Below are 18,677 nucleotides of genomic sequence, written 5' to 3' on the forward strand. Positions count from 1 at the left end.
TGACTAGCTTTTATTCAGATGACTTGCTGCCACCCCATCACCCCTTACTCCACCCCAAGCTGTCTGCCCACACACAAGAAAAGCTCTCTAACCAATTGCCAGATTGTAAGCAATGGCCTAATGGCACAGAGATCTGTTTTTCCAGAGTCCGCAGTAATGGCTGCACGTCCCATATTGGTCTTCCCTTTGCATAGAAGTAAAGTCAACCGTTCTCCAACTTGTGTATCCTCCATTCCACTTCCTCTACAGTGACTGTCCAACCTCTGCTCTATAAGACAACCTCTCCAGGTCTGCACCTCAGTCTGCAGAAATGTATCAGGTTAAGTGATCCAAATACCTGGCAGTTCCTGAAGAACTGAAGTTCAGAGAAGGTAAGTGGGAAAGAAAGGAGAGGAAGATCTGAAGAATGGTCAAGTGTCACAAGCGCAGTTGGACACAGAGAAATAGCTTGTGCACAGCTAAAAGAACACTGGTCTTGAAACTGGCTGGGGTTCATGCTCCTCCTACACTATCCTCATATATTGGGTGATGTTCTAAACACTCACATGGTGATCCATTTAATCCTCTCAACAACTCTAAGAGATAAAAACTAATAGTTACCAAAAATTTAAACAATTGCACAAAGTCCCAGAGCTTTGTGAGGGATGAAACTGGGATCTGAATCCAGATAGCTGGCTCAAAGAGTCCACAAGCTCCCATAAACTAAGTGACTTAACCTCTGAGTCCCAAGGGCCTATTTAGGAAACTAGAGGTTAAAATATTTACATTAAGATTGAACTCGAGTTGGAAGAGGCGAGACTGGTCTCAAAATGGAGGTAAAACCGCCGCCCAGTCGCCCCCAGCCCAACTCCAGCCGTTGTCGCCGCCGGGGGGAGGAGCGCCATGATCCTAAGGAACCAGAGCAGTTGAGAAAACTGTTTATTGGTGGTCTGAGCTTTGAAACTACAGATGACAGTTTAAGAGAACATTTTGAGAAATGGGGCACACTCGCAGACTGTGTGGTGATGAGAGACCCCCAAACAAAACGTTCTCTGGGCTTTGGTTTTGTGACTTTCTCTCGTGTTGAAGAGGTGGATACAGCAATGCATGCTCGACCACACAAGGTTGATGGACGGGTAGTGGAACCAAAGAGAGCTGTTTCTAGAGAGGATTCTGTAAAAACCTGGTGTTCATCTAACAGTGAAGAAAATTTTTGTTGGTGGTATTAAAGCAGATACAGAAGAATATAATTTGAGAGACTACTTTGAAAAGTATGGCAAGATTGAAACCATAGAAGTTATGGAGGACAGGCAGAGTGGGGGGAAAAAAAGAGGATTTGCTTTTGTAACTTTTGATGATCATGATACAGTTGATAAAATTGTTGTTCAGAAATACCACACTATTAATGGGCATAATTGTGAAGTGAAAAAGGCCATTTCCAAACAAGAAATGCAGTCTGCTGGATCACAAAGAGGCTGTGGAGGTGGATCTAGCAATTCCATGGGTCGGGAAGGAAACTTTGGAGGTGGTGGAGGTAACTTTGGCCGTGGTGGAAACTTTGGTGGAAGAGGAGGCTACTGTGGTGGAGGTGGCAGCAGAGGTAGTTATGGAGGAGGTGATGGTGGATATAATGGATTTGGAGGTGATGGTGGCAACTATGGCGGTGGTCCTGGTTATAGTAGTAGAGGAGGCTATGGTGGTGGTGGTGGACCAGGATATGGAAACCAAGGTGGTGGATATGGTGGTGGTGGTGGAGGATACGATGGTTACAATGAAGGGGGAAATTTTGGTGGTAACTATGGTGGAGGTGGAAACTATAATGATTTTGGAAATTACAGTGGACAAAGCAATCAAATTATGGGCCCATGAAGGGGGGTAGTTTTGGTGGAAGAAGCTCAGGCAGCCCCTATGGTGGTGGTTATGGATCTGGTGGTGGAAGTGGTGGATATGGTAGCAGAAGGTTCTAAAAACTCAGCAGAAAAGGACTCCAGTCCTTAGCAGGAGAGAGAGCAAGGAGTTGTCAGGAAAGCTGCAGGTTACTTTGAGACAGTCGTCCCAAATGCATTAGAGGGACTGTAAAAATCTGCCACAGGAGGAACGATGATCCATAGTCAGAAAAGTTACTGCAGCTTAAACAGGAAACCCTTCTTGTTCAGGACTGTCATAGCCACAGTTTGCAAAAAGTGCAGCTATTGATGAATGCAATGTAGTGTCAATTAGATGTACATTCCTGAGGTCTTTTATCTATTGTAGCTTTGTCTTTTTCTTTTTCTTTTCATTACATCAGGTATATTGCCCTGTAAATTGTGGTAGTGGTGCCAGGAATAAAAAATTAAGGAATTTTTAACTTTTCAATATTTGTGTAGTTCAGTTTTTCTACATTTTAGTACAGAAACTTTAACAAAATGCAGTTTTGAAGGTGTTTCCTTGTGAGTTAACAAGTAAAGAAGATCATTGTTAATCGCTATTTTGTATGAATTTTGCTAAAGTTAACTGTAAAGAAACACCTACTGACTTGCAATTTAAGGGGAATCTATTCTCTCCATTTCCAAACATGAAATGAATGGGCTCCGATATGTGGAGAGAATAGATATTTGTATGTTTGCAATGTGTGTTTTAGATAAATAGAATTGGGTATTTAAATTAGCATATTTGTGACTCTGATGACATTAAGATTTACCTTCAAATGAAAACTCTCAAAATTCAAAATAAATAAATAAATAAATATTTACATTAAGTTGTGTTGTGAGAACTCAATGTGAATATGCATGGCAATCATTAAAAACTAATTTTCTTTTTAAAGGCATAAGATACCAAGAGAAGAGAAAGTTCACCTGTCTCACACTTTTGCTGCCATGTTCCTGGGTTTCCCACCAATGCCCCAGATCTCCCCAGCCTGCAGTCTATACACCACACAGTCACTCCTCCAGCCTGTTTGCAAATTAATGGACAGCTGTTAGAGTAGGACCACAGAACACTTTCATCTCCAGCACAACAGAAAGGAACCATTAAGCATAGAATACAAATAAGGAGCAAAATGCCCCTCTTCTAGAACTATAATGGAAAACTTGGGTTATTTGTTTCAATATGTTTTCATTCTCATTACATGAGCAAAATTCCTTCACGCTAACTGGGTAAAAATTCAGCCTGCTGAGAATTACTTCCATTTACCAGAAACTGCCCTTTTCCCTTCACTTTACATTTTCCAAAGCAGGACACTATTTTGATGTTGTCACATCGACAAATAGGCATTCACTGCCTACAAAGGTCCTAGAGGAGGCTGCACATGAATTACTAGAAAATACTAGTATGAGCAATTGGGGGTAAGAAGAAGCAGGTTCCACTCCTGTTTCTCCTGCTCTTGTGGGTGACACTTGATTTAACTTCTCCATGTTTCTTGACCTTCCTCTGTAAATTGTGATAATGTCCTGTGCTCCCCCTCCCAAATCTAACTCACAAGACAAGTTATCTCAAAATGGGTGGCTTAAACAACAGAAACTTATTGTCTTGCAGTTTTAGAGGCTGGAAGTCTGAGATCAAGGTGCCATCAGCGTTGGTTCCTTCTAAAGGCTGTGAAAAGAATCTGTTTCATAATCCCTTTCCCAGTTTCTGGAAGTTTATTAGCAAACTTTGGCATCCAATCTCTACCTTCATCCCCACATGATATACTCCTTGTGTGCATTTCTTTGTCCAACTCTTACTCTTATCATAAGGACACCAGTCATTTTGGAACAGGGCCTCATTCTACTCCAGAATGAGCTCATCTTAGCCTATTTGATTACATCGGCAATGATCCTATTTTCAAATAAGTTTACATTCTGAGGTAGTGGAAATAGAATTTCAAAATATGAGTTGGGGATATGAGGTCACAATTTAACCCATAACAATTACCCTTTTACATGTTCTTCATACAAAATATCATGAACTGATTGTTTTTAATTTTTTTTTCTTTTTGCTTATTTTCTATGTAACAAGATCCAAATTGTAAATGTCCATTGAGGTACCAAAATAAGATATTAGATATCAACCTGACGTATGAGGTAGATTACCAGTAGAAACTTTAAAGTAAGAAGCTAAAATACATTGGATCAGTGCTCCTCAAACTTGAATGTGCACATAAATTGCCTGGGAATCTTGTTAAAATGCAAATTCTGATTAAGCAGATCTGGGCTGGGCACAAGATCTACATTTCTAATAATTTCCAAGGTTATATTAATACTCCTGGGTCATGGACCACATTTTGAGTAGTAAGGGATTTGATGATAAATTAATATTAACTAAATAAAGAGATGAAAGAATAGAAAAAGAAGGTTTTTATGAGGATTACTTTGTTGAGAACTAAGCTTTGATTACCCTTTCTCCTGGTCCCCCAGGTAGAAAAGTACATGTGTGGAGGAATGCCGTTTCCCAAACCCCAAGTCTAGGACATGAGATTCAAAGTGGACCTGTTGGAGCTTGCTATGTTACCCTTGGATTTTGAGTGTAGGGTGGACTGAGTCTGACTCACATCTGAGAAACTAATAGATCAGAGACGGTGCTGCTGGCTGCTCTAATGCACAGGTGCCCATGTTAGGATCAGTCCAAACTCCCAGAGTTTGTTAGCAGAAAGGATGTGTGAGAAATGGGCCGCAGGCAAAGAGAAGCTGTGTAGTAACAGCATCAATCAAGTAAGGATTATCTGACCCCATTTCCTTCCCTCCATTGTTATGCTCCACAATTGGAGAGTCAGAACGGCAGCTAAACAATGAAAGAGAGGGTCAATAACCACACTCTTTCTCAGACCACAGGCTTTCATACAGGGAAGGGAAGAAGATGTAAGTCAAACTGAGATTCCAATGACTAAAACAGTTTATTACCTGAGAATGGCAAGAAAGGTCATAGGACTGCCACAGTGTTCAGGCAGAAGTTAGGGGAAGGATCATTTCCACTAAGTAGATGTAAAGAGACTGCAGGAGACAAAAATAAAGATGATTTTAGGAATGCACTCTATGAGCCCTATAAGTTCATTGTGCTGGCAAAAACTCTCTTCTTCTTGGCAGAAGATAAGCCCAGAGAGAGCAGAATCCTTGAGTATCTTATTCACTGCTGTTTCCACAGCTGCTGTATTTGCCTGTACAGATTATGCACTGCACAATGACACCACTTCCAAGAGGATGGGAAACAATTCATAGATGTCATAAGATTTGTAAGTTTACTACCAAATTTATCCGACAAAGATAGTACAATATCTTTTCTAATAATACCTCACTTGGATCCTCCTCCACCGGACAGGTCCTGGTCACTACTCTGTATCTTTCAAGACCAGATAACTACTCCCATCTATTCTCTAAAGCTAATTCAATCTAAACTGATCTCTATGTCCTGTAATATTATAAAAATTGAAAAATCCATCAACCAATTATGTTTTGCATTAGGAAATCTCTTCTTATAAATTTAAATATTTTATTATTTAATGCTTCATGTGATCTAATTATCATTAAAATATAAATTTTTCATAGGCAGAGGATCCATCTTATATTCTTATATTCCTTTACATGCTCTTATCACGTAGTACATACTAGCACATATTTCCTTATACTTAGTAAATGAGAATAAAAATGTGATCATGTGATATACATGAACTTAATTATACTCTAACTCTAGCCATTGCCTCTATTTCCTCACATCTCCTTTTGTTCCCACATAATCATTGTCCCAGACACTCCAAAGTGTCTCTTGTAGACCTAGCTCATTTGGCTCAGTGGGTAGAGCGTTGGTCTGCGGACTAAAGGGTCCCAGGATGGATTCTAATCAAGGACATATAAGCCCAGGTTGTAGATTCAATCCCCAGCAGGTGGGCAAGCAGGTGGCAGCCAATCAGTGGTTTTCAACACTGATGTTTCCCTCTCTCTCTCTCTCTCTCTCTCTCTCTCTCTCTCTCTCTCTCTCTCTTCCTCTACAAAATCAATAAAAAATATTTTTAAAGTGTCTTTTTTAGCTGAAATACAAGATTTATATAGGGGAGAAATGCATTATATAACTAAATGGATGTGTTGCATTTTTATTTTTGACATCTAAAATGCAAGATCAGGAAACTAACACTTAATTTGGTGGGAAATTGTGTCATAAAATGTTTTAGAACAAGGGAGTGATAGCCATATTTTAGTAAAGACTAATCTGCCTATTTATATATTATGAGTTGGAAGGGGAATAGGCAAGTGAGGGTTGATATTCCTCATCTAACTATTGAAAGGGTCCATGTGAGAAGTATTTAGGGCTTGAAATAAAAGGAGAGCAGGGGAAATGTGAACCATACAATGGGATAAACATTGTAAGACAATTTTTAGGACTTTCAATAGATTATATATGGTGATTGAAAAAGAATAAGTCATATTGACAAGTTTTAATCCTCAGTATGTATAAAAAGTATTATATTGTTTATAGGAAATCAAGGAAAAGTTGATTGAGGGAAGAATATAGTGAGTTATGTTGAGTTTGTGATGGCATTTTTCCATGCATAGGAGCACAGAATGCATTTGGAAGTAGAAGATTATAATTTAAAAGACATGTCAACACTAGACACAGAGTTTTGTGAAAGATAATGGTTTGCAAAAGCACAACGTTCACCTTCCCACAATTTAGTCTGCTGCCCACCACCAGACTAGTTTAGCTGCCACACAGCCCAAACTGTCCCCAACAACAGTTAGCTTACAACAGGATCATTCAAGAGAGAACATAATAAAGAACTAATGAGAGAGGAAGTACTGATATAGCTGGAGCTGGAGTAACAGCCAGGCTCCTGCCCTAATGTAATCAGCCACCCCGCCTTAACTTAAAATTGTTTCCTCATTATATTATTGAGACATCTAGTACAGGCCTGCGAACTTATCTCAAAATACACCAGTGAAGTTCACAGTAATAATAAATATAACTGACAAGGATTGCAGTCATAATGCCTTCTCATATCTCATGCTGTATTTTTTCTTATTTGTGATATTATTGACTTGCCTCAATCAACCAAATACCCACATACAATTTTCAGAAATCGCACTCTTCAGAAGGCCTGGTGCAATTCCATGCAGATAAAGCACTACATTCACAATCAACTCTCCCAGCATCTCTCCCAGTTGATAATATCAATGAATCCAAAATTGAACTCAGCAAGGCTAAGAGAATGGTTTCGCTGAATTGGATAAATATCAACTGGAAGCAATGGTGAATGAATCATAAAACACCCAAGCAGTGTGGATATATTTAAAGAAGCTTGATTTTTCCCCCCCAAGTCTCAAGTGGTAAACCTGTAACTTACATTCAAGAAAACCAAGATCAATGTACAACCTACATCTCTAGACAAATGGAAAAAGTAATAACAGAAATTATGGCATAAATGACCAAACCAATCATTATGAGAATAAAGTTACAGTTTCCAAGGAGGTTAGACAGAAAATTGACTCTGGGAAAGTGCAAGGAGACAGATACTCTGAGTGGGTTTCAAGTCCTGAGAACTGACTGAGATTGATCATAAAGTATTTCATGTGCTTTACTTTACATCTATATTTCTTAACTGCATATACAACAAATGCAGACACAAAAAATCCTAACATGGAGTCAAATAAATTATGCAATTAATAATGATGCTTTAACATGGGAGAATCTTCAGAAACCATTATTGTTGTTTTTTTAATAAATCTTTTATTTTTCATATTATTACAAATGTTCCTCATTTTTTTCCCCTTCATTGCTCCCCTCCACCAGGTTCCCACCCCACCCTCTGCCCTTTCCCCTCGCCCCATTGTCCTCATCCAAAGGTGCACAGTTTATGTTCAGTCTCTTCCTGCACCCCTCACTCCCCATTTCCCCAAGAATTGTCAGTTTACTCCCCTTCCATACCTCTGATTCTATTATATTCACCAGTTAATATTGTTCATCAGATTTTTTAATTCCCTTGGTTTTTGATTCACTTGTTGATAGTTAAGTATTTGTTGTTCATAATTTTTATCTTTATTTTCTTCCTCTTCCTAAAGAACCCCCTTCATCAATTCATTGTTTTTTAAGAGAAACTCCAGATGAAATGTCATATGCAAATGTGGGGAGCTGTGACTTTAAATACTAGAGATGTAGGTATATTGAAGGGGAAAAGGTTTTGTGTAGGTTAATAGTTCTTAAATTCTGTATTCTATTATTTTTATTTATTTAATAACACATAGTGATTTCAAATCAATATTTAGCTATTAAGTTGCCATAAACTTCTTAGACACCGAGAGAGATAAAAATAATAGCAGGAAGAAAACAAAACAGTTCCAGGAGAATGAAGCACTGCTTTAAATGTTAATACTTGTTGCAGAAACACTAACATTGCTTTTGGCATATACGTGTGTTGTAGGTGAAGGGTAGTTTCACTGCCTACAGCATTGCCTGAAAAGCTGAAATCAGATCATTCATAATAAGCAAGTGTTTAATAGTACTAAATAATAGGATTGAGGGTCCCTGAATAAATTAAGGCTTAGGAAACTAAGCAGATAGAAATGAAATAGCATACAAGATGAAAGCCTTGTATAAATCACCTGCATAGACTCATAGAGTTTGAACATTGAACAGCAATGAAGAATTCGTACAGTCATAAGTGGCTGCCCTCCTTGGTGAATACAAGACTTTTTCCCCCTATCAATAATGAGTTAAGTCCCAAACTCTTCAGGTGTCAACTCTGGTTTAAATAATGGCTAACACTTAAAAGGCCACACATCTGGTTTCTGGGGCATACTTACACACCCTTAGACCCTAAATGCCAAAGAGAATAGAATAAAAACATAACATTTTTCTGAAGTAATTTTTTATGTATTTCCTTTCTTTAAATATAGATTTTTATTGACATAGTCTCCTCTAACCAAAAATAAATGAAAAAAACGACAATGAAACCCACCAAACATTAAAAGTTGGATCTAAGTCATTGTACTATTTAAAATTCTTTCTGAAGCAAGTGCAAATAAACATTTATCCTAACTTTCTCCAAGTTACAGTTGTGATTTTTAAGCATAAAAGAATAAAGTCACTCTAACATTTTCAGATTTATTTTATTGGGAGGAAAATGGTAAGAAATATATGGTTAAAAAGGTTACTTTAAGACTATCAAATCATTTCAAATACCAACAAGTAGGTCTTAGATGGTAATAGCACTGGTCATGATGAAGTTAATCTTGGCATGAACTTGTGACCTAAACCTCAAAACTTATACTACAACTCTGAGTGGGATACATCTATATGACCTTCTCAATGCCGCCAAATAACATTGGAGTTTTAAAGTATTCAAAATCTGCCACAAAACTTTCATTTATTTAAATGTATTTAAATTCAGGATAACTTTAAAAAGCATCAATAAATTCAAAGCTAATATAAATATTTCAACATTTAGAATGGGCTGACTGACTTTTGGCAACTGTATATCATTCTTAAAGCAACCAAAACATGTTTGAAATAATTAGTTAGCACTTAATAAATAAACAAAACCTGTTTTATCTAATTTAAATGTTAGATGAAACCTATTTAAAGCAAATTAATAGTTTAAATTATTGAATCAAAAATCTGTAAAAGCAACGATGTAATGATTGCCCGAGTGCTATTAAATCTACCAGGGGAGCAAAGAGTGTTACATTATTTAAAATAATGACACCACCTTTCTTTCCTCAGAATTAGAAGCTTGGGTGAATGTTTAATGAATGAAATTCAAGAAGGTCTCAGAAAAAAAAAAAAAAAAAAGCCAATTTAGAACCGAGTAGCTCACAAATTCAAACTGTTTTTCTAGCACGTATGCCATGCACACCAAACAAATATCAATTCAGCCATGTGGAAGGAATCTTACTACAAAGAGCAAGAGAGTACCACATTCATTCTGCCTTTCAACGAACTGTCACTGGAATTGCTATAACTGTAGCTTGGTTTTGTAGTAACACTTATGCCATAATTTGATTCTAAAGAAAAGGCTCATGTACCCAGAAATTCCATATACTCTCCCTTACCTTCTGAAATTAGGAAATATAGGCATATCCCTGAGTTTAATGGAGCAAGGTGTAAGGCTGAGTGAAGCAGAATCAGAGCTGTCGTATGCCTCAGTGAGTTAGATCCCTGACCACATAAAGTATCTCAACTTTATATTCCTGGATCTTGCCCCAAATCACTTGTCTACATCTCTAGCAATGACTGCAAATAGGAGAACTGAAATGCTCCATTTTGACTTTCAGAATAAGGCCTCTGCAATTTGCAACTCCCCAGGAAAAGAGCCCATGAATGTAGCAACATGGTCTGTCTAGCTCATTATTCTGAAGCTGACACTATTTCTGGCATAGAGAACTCTCAATAAATATATGCTGATTTATTGTTTACTAAAGCTTTCAGAGAGCTCATCCTGGAGTTCAATCTCCATTACTGCTATAGAAGAGAACCACCATTTTTCAGATCAGGTAAAACACCCTTTTATGCATAAAGTCTCCTGAATGAGCAGCTTCAGGAGAAAGATCTAAGAAACTGATGCCTATATATTTCTCAAATACATAATATAAAATAAAATTCCCTCTTATTCGTAAGACCAAAATCTTCTGTTTCCTCTCTCAAACTTATTGCTGCGCTGATAATCCCTATCTCACTCCATCACAACACACCTACCCAGCCATCTAAGATAGAGAGCTCAGAAACCTTGTGACTTTTCTTTTACTTCCAGAATCATAATTAGTTACTATGCCATGAAGATTCTTTGTATTCCAATCCTCTTTAATCTATTCCACAATCTTGATCAAGAGAGAAGGGAAATATATTGCCCTTCCCTCTTCCTCCATATATTATTCTGTTGTAAAAGAAAATTACACGAGTCTGAGAGAGTTCACTTTTTAATATAGCCAATTGTTATATACTATATTTTTTCAAATTACATTTTACTAGAGGCCTGGTGCATGAAATTTGTGCACAGGGGGTTGTGTCCCACAGCCCAGCCTGCAGCCTCTCCAGTCTGGGACCCTTCAAGGACTCCCAACTGCTCGCCTGTCTGTCTCCCTGATTGCCCCTAACTGATTATGCATGCCAGCCTGATCATCCCCTAATCATCCCCCTGCTAGCCTGATTGATGCCTAACTGTTCCCCTGCCAGCCTGATTGCCCCTAACTGCCCTCCCCTGCAGACCTGGTAACCCCTAACTGCCTCCTCTGTAGGCCTAGTCCCTCCAACTGCCCTCTCCTGCTGGCCATCTTGTGGTGGCCATCCTGTGTCCACATGGGGGCAGCCATCTTATATGTTGGAGTGATGGTCAATTTGCATATTACTCTTTTATTAGATAGGATGATATTTTTCATCATATTCCTAGATTTAAAGGCTAAAGTTACCAGGATATATATACTCTAACTGCTCTTTGCATCTTTGAAATTATCCATTTTCCAAATACAGTGGTGCCTCGCATAAAGAACGCCTCGCACAGCGAACGCTGCACACAACGAACTTCATTTCATGATTCATACAACGAACTTCGTTTCACACAACGAAGTCGCCCGAGCTTCCACGACCGCTTCACCCAAGCTTCCACGACTGCTTCACCCGAGCTTCCACGATCGCTGCCGATGTATTGCATCCTTCCGCGCAGGCACTGCAGGCAGTCGTTAGTCACTGCACTTAAGCACGTATCTCGGCAATCGTTCTTCATTACGAATTAAATCACGCACGTATCACGGCAGTCGTCCTTTTAAGTTAAACTCAATATTTTTTTTATATCATGGCTTCTAAAAAAAGCAGGAAGGTGGTTTCTGTTGAAATGAAACAGGATTCAGCTGAAGCAAACAGGATCAACGATCTTTACTCTGATACTCTTGTCCGTTAGTTCTGGCAGATGTTGGAGAAAAGAGAAAAACAAATGACTTTGGACAGGTTTTTCATGAAACCATCGGCCAAAAAGCAGAAAATGGATGAAGATGTGCAAGATTCGGTAGACTCTACTTAGTCTGTCTTAAAATTAAAAAAATGTGTGGTTTTTTTTTTAAATTATGTTTTTAGATGTATCTAAATAAAAATAATAACAAAAAATTTATCTTTTTTTATGTCATCTTAGCATATTTTATGCTACAGAACGAATTATTTTTTTTAACATGTATTGTTATGGGAAAACGCGTTTCACATAACGAACTTTTCGCATAACAAACTTGCTCCTGGAACGAATTAAGTTCGTTGTGTGAGGCACCACTGTATTTTTAAATTATTTAAAATTATGGGCATGTATTCCATAAGGAGATTCCAAGTTAACATGATTTACTTTATAACCCTTCCCCCAAAATTGTGTGTGTATTGTGCATTTTTGTGCATAAGTGTTTTAAGTTTATAGATTCATGGTTTGAAGAAATGCTTTTGATGCTTTTATTTGGATATTTACATAAAATATATTGTATAGATTTAAAGTGTATGGTTTGCTATTTGTACACACAAGTGAAACCATTGCCACCATTAGAATAAATATAGTCATTACCCTCAAAAGTGTTCTCATGCTCCCTTGTAATTCCTCCTTCTTGATGTTTAGTGTCTTGAAAACCACTGTTGCATACATTTTTGGATGGGTGTGTTTTTCTTGGTTATTTTAGGTAAATAAAGGTAAACCTGGTTCCTGTTTATCTTTTGCAGAAGCAGAAGTACCTCAGTTGATATTTTTACCATATTTTTTAGTTCTTTCTCTAGTGATTTGTCTAGGAATATGCATCTTAACTCATCACAATCTATTTCAAATTAATAATATCACCTTAATTCTAGTAAAATATAGAAGTTTTGCTCCTTTTGTGTTATTGCTATGATACATATTATATCTATATATGTTACAAACCGAACAATCCTATATAATAAAAGCCTAATATGCTAAGTGTCTGGTCAGCTGGTTAGCCGTTCAACCAATCAAAGTGTAATATGCTAATGATATGCTAAGGCTGCTCAACTGCTCACTGTGATGTGCACTGACCACCAGGGGGCAGACGCTCTGACCTGTAAGTTAGCTTGCTGCTGTGGTCTAGCTGACCAGAACTGAGCGAGATGGGCTGGCATGCCCTGGAACCCTCCCACAGTCTCTTTTTGGTTGGCCAACCTCCCATGTCCCTCCCCAGCCCTGATTGTGCACTGGTGAAGTCCCTCAGCCTGTCCTGCACCCTCTCCTAATCCAGGCTGAGCGACCACCCCATGAGTGCATGAATTTCGTGCACCGGGCCTCTAGTACTGTTAAAATTACTGTTTTATATATTATAATACCTTTTAAAGAATTAAAAAGAAGAAAAATATTTACACAGTCTTTTAAATGTATTCATATATTTAACCATTTATGTATTTGTAGTGCTCTTTATTCATTCTTGTGGATTTTAGTTAACATCTAATGGCATTCCTTTTCGTATAAAGAACTTCCTTTAGTATTTCTTATAAGGCAAGTCTGTTAGTAATAAATTCTTTCAGACTTTATTTATTTGAGAATGTTTTTTCCACTTTCATTTATGAAGGATAGTTTTACTAGATATAGAATTCTTGGTTGACAGATATTTTTCTTTCTTTCAGTATTTGAATGTATCATTTCACTGCCTTCTCACCTTTATTATATCTGATGAGAAGTCAGTTGTTAATTTTATTGGGGCAGAGAGTCCCTTGCACTTGATGAGTCTTTTTGTTCTTCCTATTTTCAAGCTATTCTCTGTCTTTGTATTTCAGTTTAACTAAGATGTGACTAGTTATTATCTCTTTATGCTTATCTTATTCAGTATTTGTTGAGCTTCTTGGATCTCTAGAGTAACATTTTTATTTAATGAAATTATTTATGTTTTCTGACATTATTTTTAAGAATGTTCTTCTATCCCTTTTTCTTTCTCTTTTCTCCCTCTGAGAATCCCATCATATTTATGTTGGTGAACTTGCTATTGACTCACAGGTCTCTGAAGTTCTATTCCTTTTTCTTCAATCATTGTTCTTTCTGTTCTTCAGTTTTGATAATTACTACTTATCTACTTGAAGTTCACTAATTCTTCTCAAATCTTCTGCTGAGCACCTCTAGTGAACTTTTTTCAGTTACTATATTTTTCATCTCCAACATTTCTGTGTAGTTCTTTTATATGCTTGTATCTCTTTATTGATTCTCTAATTACTAAATTATTGTCATTCTACTTTCCTTTTAATTTTAAGCATTGCTCCTTTAACTCTTTGAATTTATTTGTAACAGTTGCTTTAAAACCTCTATCTGCTAAATCTAACACCTGGACCCACTCAGTTTCTGTTGTCTGCTTTTTTTCCCTTGAATATGGGTCACTCTTTTTGGTTTCTTTGAATGTTTTATTATTTTTGTTGAAAACTAAGCATTTTAGATAATGTATAATAATAATTCTAGATTCTGATATTTTCCTTGAGAGTTATTGTTATTGCTGGATTTTTCTGTTTGTTTTAGAAACTTACCTTTGATAAATTCATGGAGTTGGTTTCCCTTGCCATGTGTAGCCCCTGATGTCTCTTCTCAGCAATTTCAAAATATTGTTTTATTTTTAATCTTGGCTTCCTTGAACTCCTCCCTGTGGTCTGAATAGCTTAATAGTCTGTGGGTTCACTCAAAGTTCAAGAGCTTTCTGTCCTGAACCAGCATTTATTTTCTACTGGGATTGCTTTCACATACTCTGCATAGTTTAGTGGTCTCTCAATTATCCAGGGATCTTAGGATAGATTACATTCTGTTTGGTCTCCCATGTGCATGCACAATAAAGACTGCCAGGGATGTATAGAGATATTATCAACCCTCTCTATAGCTGTCTCATATCTAGGAACTCTCTGTTTAATTTCTGGTTGGTCCATCAGTCTGTTGCTATTCCCAATAAGACTACAACTCAAACAAGCAGTTGCTAGCCCTCCTCAATTGTTTGCTCCCCCCAAAAAATTACTTTTACTGAGAATGCTGTGAGTCAATTTTTCATCTTTTACACAACATCAAGTGAGTCTCTTCTGGCAGTAATGCTGATGGCTTTCATGGGATATCCCACAGAATAGAACTACCATATCAACCAAAATGGGAAGGATGAAGCAAATCTAGGTAGGAATGCAATTGATTCCCAATACTCTTACCTGATACTCAGGAATTTTTCATAAATAATTGCTTCTCAACTTGTTTTTTTGCCTTTGAGTAATTTCACGAGCCTTGAAATATTTGTTTCTGACAATATTGTCCAGTTTTATAGTTGTTTTTCAGAAAGAGAATTTGCCTCTCTCCTCACAATCTAAAGGAAAATTAGGCTTCTCAATAGATTTTTCAGTTTATTATGGGTCAATTTTCCTACTTCTTTGAATGATCAATAATTTTAAATTAGGTGCCAAAAATTGTGAATTTTAACTTGTTAAGCACTAGATATTTTCATATCCCTATGCATATTCTTAAGTCTTGTTCTGGGACATAGTTAAGTTGATGAAAACAGATGATATGTTATAGACTGAATGTGTATCTGTCAGAATTTATATGTTGAAATTCTAAGCCCCCAGTGTAGGAGGAGATGAAGTCTTTTGGAGGTAATTGGGTCATGAGGGTGAAGCCCCATGAATGGGATTAGTGCCCTTATAAAAGAGCCCCCAGAGAGCTCTCTCAATTTGCTATATGAGAAGACAGGGAGAAGACAAAAAGATGGCTCTCACCAGACACTGAATATGAATGCACATTAATCTTGAACTTCCCAGCTTCCAGAACTGTGAGAAATATATATTAGTTGTTTCAGTCACCCAGTCTACAGTATTTTTGTTATAGCAGTCTGAACTAAGCCATAATTCTCTTGAGTCTTTCTTTTAAGCTTTGTTAGTTGGGAACAGAGCAATGTTTAGTCTACAGCTAAATTTGCCACATTACCATGTCAATGACTTTCCAAATACTTTATCTGACAGCTTGATATTCTCACCTTTTCTAGAGTGAATAATAACAGGAACTATTCCAGTTGGCAAGAACAAGAGCTATTCCCAGCCCTATGTGTGTGTTGGTGATTATTTCTTCTAATTCTTTCAGATAGTGATTTCCATGGTCTCAGAATGTTTCCTCAATAACTTGTATTAATAATTACTCAGCTGAACCCTCATAGGAGACCTGCAGATTTCTGAAGTTCTTTCTCTATACAGAAATTCCCTCTCAGTCCCCTGCCCTGAAAACTTTAGCTGTCATGATCTCCCCAGATTCCCAGCTTGTCTACTTAACTCAGAGAGATTACCCAGCTCCACCTGGGTTTTCCTTCACTGTGCTACAACCTGGAGACTCTCCAGGCATAAACTGAACAATCAAATGGCCCATCTCATCTGCTTTCCATATCTCAGGAAATTGTCTTTTATTGCTTGATGTTCAGTGCCCTGGAACCTTTTTTTCCCCCCCCCCCGATATATTTTGTCTATTATTTTTTTCAAATTGACTCAGGTAGGAGAATAAATCCAATACCTGCTGGCCCATGTTGTCCAGAAGCAGAAGTCAGGAATGCTTATTTTGACAAGGGAATACATTTATTCGTCTGTTGATCCTCCCCTCCCGCCACCTTTCACTTGTTTTTCCATCACCCTTCTATGAACCATGTACATTCATTGTCACTCAAGACATGTTTGACGCAATCTTAATAGTGTAATATTAAAATTTTTTAAAGTATAGCCACCACTTTAAGAACTGAGGACATAATTGAAACTGGTTTGGCTCAGTGGATAGAGCGTTAGTCTGTGGACTAAATGGTCCCAGGTTAGATTCCGGTCAAGGGCATGTACACTGGTTGCAGGCACATCCCCCATGGGGGGTATGCAGGAGGTGGCTGGTCGATGTTTCTCTCTCATCGATGTTTCTAGCTCTCTATCCCTCTCTCTTCCTCTCTGTAAAAAATCAATAAAATATATATTTTTTTTAAAAAGAAGAACTGAGGACATAGAGGCAAATTAAAACAGCAACCACATGGTGAAGGAATATGTGACCAGCCTGGTTTCTCAGTGTCCAGTCTTTCAGATCAGCAATCTCTTTGTTTCTCCGACATCCAGATTCACTTACTTTCAGCCCATTTATTAGTCCTATTACTTCTCATTGTTCATTGAATGTGCCTAATTCATTTAAGTAAAGAGGAATTTTTTTAAAGCCTCATGCACTTTTTTTTTTAATTAATTTTTTCTCTTCATGCCACCCTCTCCAATAAAGGGAAAATGTTTTCCTCTCTCTGTTTCCAGACCTATATTTATTCTGTTTTTCTTCTCATTACATTAATTTTATTGGGGCAAAAGAACAACAATCATGTTTAAGCTTAGGTTGGGAAACAACACATCGGGGGTTCCATAAATAGAGTGTAATTGCAGCGATTACTTATGTTAATTATATATCAACTGATTATTTTTAAGACATATTTATTGAGCACCATCAGCTTTCAGAGATACCCATCATTCTCCCACTATCATTTTCAGATCCTATGTCCTTGCTCAGAATAATCAACTATCATTTGACACATGGTATAATAAGCACCTAATGAAATCCCAATTAAAATTGTATTTGAGACGCTTAATTTTAGAGATAGATTAGAAATAATTACATGATTCAAGAATCCACATCAGACAGGAGACACAACTATATCTCGACTAAATGGAAAGGACAAGCACAGATGAAGCCTTTTAATGTGTCTTCCAAAACCTGTTACAAAACATTATTGTACCTAAGCAGATGGCACCTAAAGATGTCTTTTTTTTTTTTTTAATAGACAGTTTCCTTTCATATGCTGACTTGAGTGATTTTAGTTCTCATTATTATTGTCATCTGTTAGAGACTGAAAAAAGAGGGGGGAGCAAGCACGTTATTTTTCGTAAAGCAAGAACATCAGTACGAAGCCAGCCTTTGAGCGTACTAAGTTTAATTTACTGAGCCTCAATAAGCAGGAGAATGCACTGACTATTTCCTAACTGTTCATTTCAAACAACTTATCTTCATTTGGAGCTGAGACACTTGGTGCTTGCTGGGTACAGAGCTTCCTCTCTCTCTTCCCCGACCCTCCCCCACCAGCTAATTTTCCCCTTTAAGGTTTAATGAATTCTGGAATCAATCAAATGCTAGTTGTTAGTAGACACTAGCCAGGTAAGAGCTTTAATATCTTCTCTTTCACAGTTCAAAAGGTCACTTCCCTACACTAGGATCACAAAAATATATTTATTCCCTTCTGAGAAAGCGATTTAGTCTCCAAGGGGAAGCAGAAAACTGCCCTATTAAGTCCACCAACACTTTGCTCAGAGCTTCCTCTCCTTCCTGCAATATCTTTGTTCAGAGGACAACGGGCTCATTTACAACCTCATTGGGGAAACTGTTAACCCTATAAATGTTTCTGATCTATGTAATTTGCTGTTAAAGGACACAATAGCTTCTAATAGAAAACAGCTGTTACAAAATCCACTCTTTCTGGCAGGAGCATTCCTAAGGTAGGATCTTAATTTTATCTCCTGATTGATAACACCCCATTAGCCATATCTGGATTCCTAACTGCAAAATGACGCATGGACACTATTTTAAGCTCCCTCCCAGATGGATATCATTATGCTTGCTTGTCCCTCTGAGCAGAAAGTCCACAGTTTGGGCGGTGGAGTATGAAACAGGCACTCATTACCGCCCTGACACATGAAACGGGAAGTACTGGTTACAGCTGATCCAAAATGTTTAAAATGCACAAATAAAGCAAGGAAAGAGATATGAACTGAAGAGATTCAAAACC

The 18,677-nt window shown here is 37.5% G+C and overlaps 1 protein-coding gene across 1 annotated transcript; it reads left to right on the forward strand.

The window, feature by feature from the left end:
- The first annotated feature begins 777 nt into the window (after nt 1-777).
- On the forward strand, nt 778-2,688 carry LOC118716455 (heterogeneous nuclear ribonucleoprotein A3-like). The gene is given in 3 exon segments (XM_036433690.2): nt 778-1,157; nt 1,159-1,824; nt 1,827-2,688. Coding segments are annotated over 3 exon segments (1,134 nt in total). The 5' UTR covers nt 778-809; the 3' UTR covers nt 1,947-2,688.
- The last annotated feature ends 15,989 nt before the right edge of the window (nt 2,689-18,677 follow it).

The sequence above is a fragment of the Pipistrellus kuhlii genome, unplaced genomic scaffold, assembly GCF_014108245.1.
Source record: "Pipistrellus kuhlii isolate mPipKuh1 unplaced genomic scaffold, mPipKuh1.p scaffold_m20_p_12, whole genome shotgun sequence".
Lineage (NCBI taxonomy): Eukaryota > Metazoa > Chordata > Mammalia > Chiroptera > Vespertilionidae > Pipistrellus > Pipistrellus kuhlii.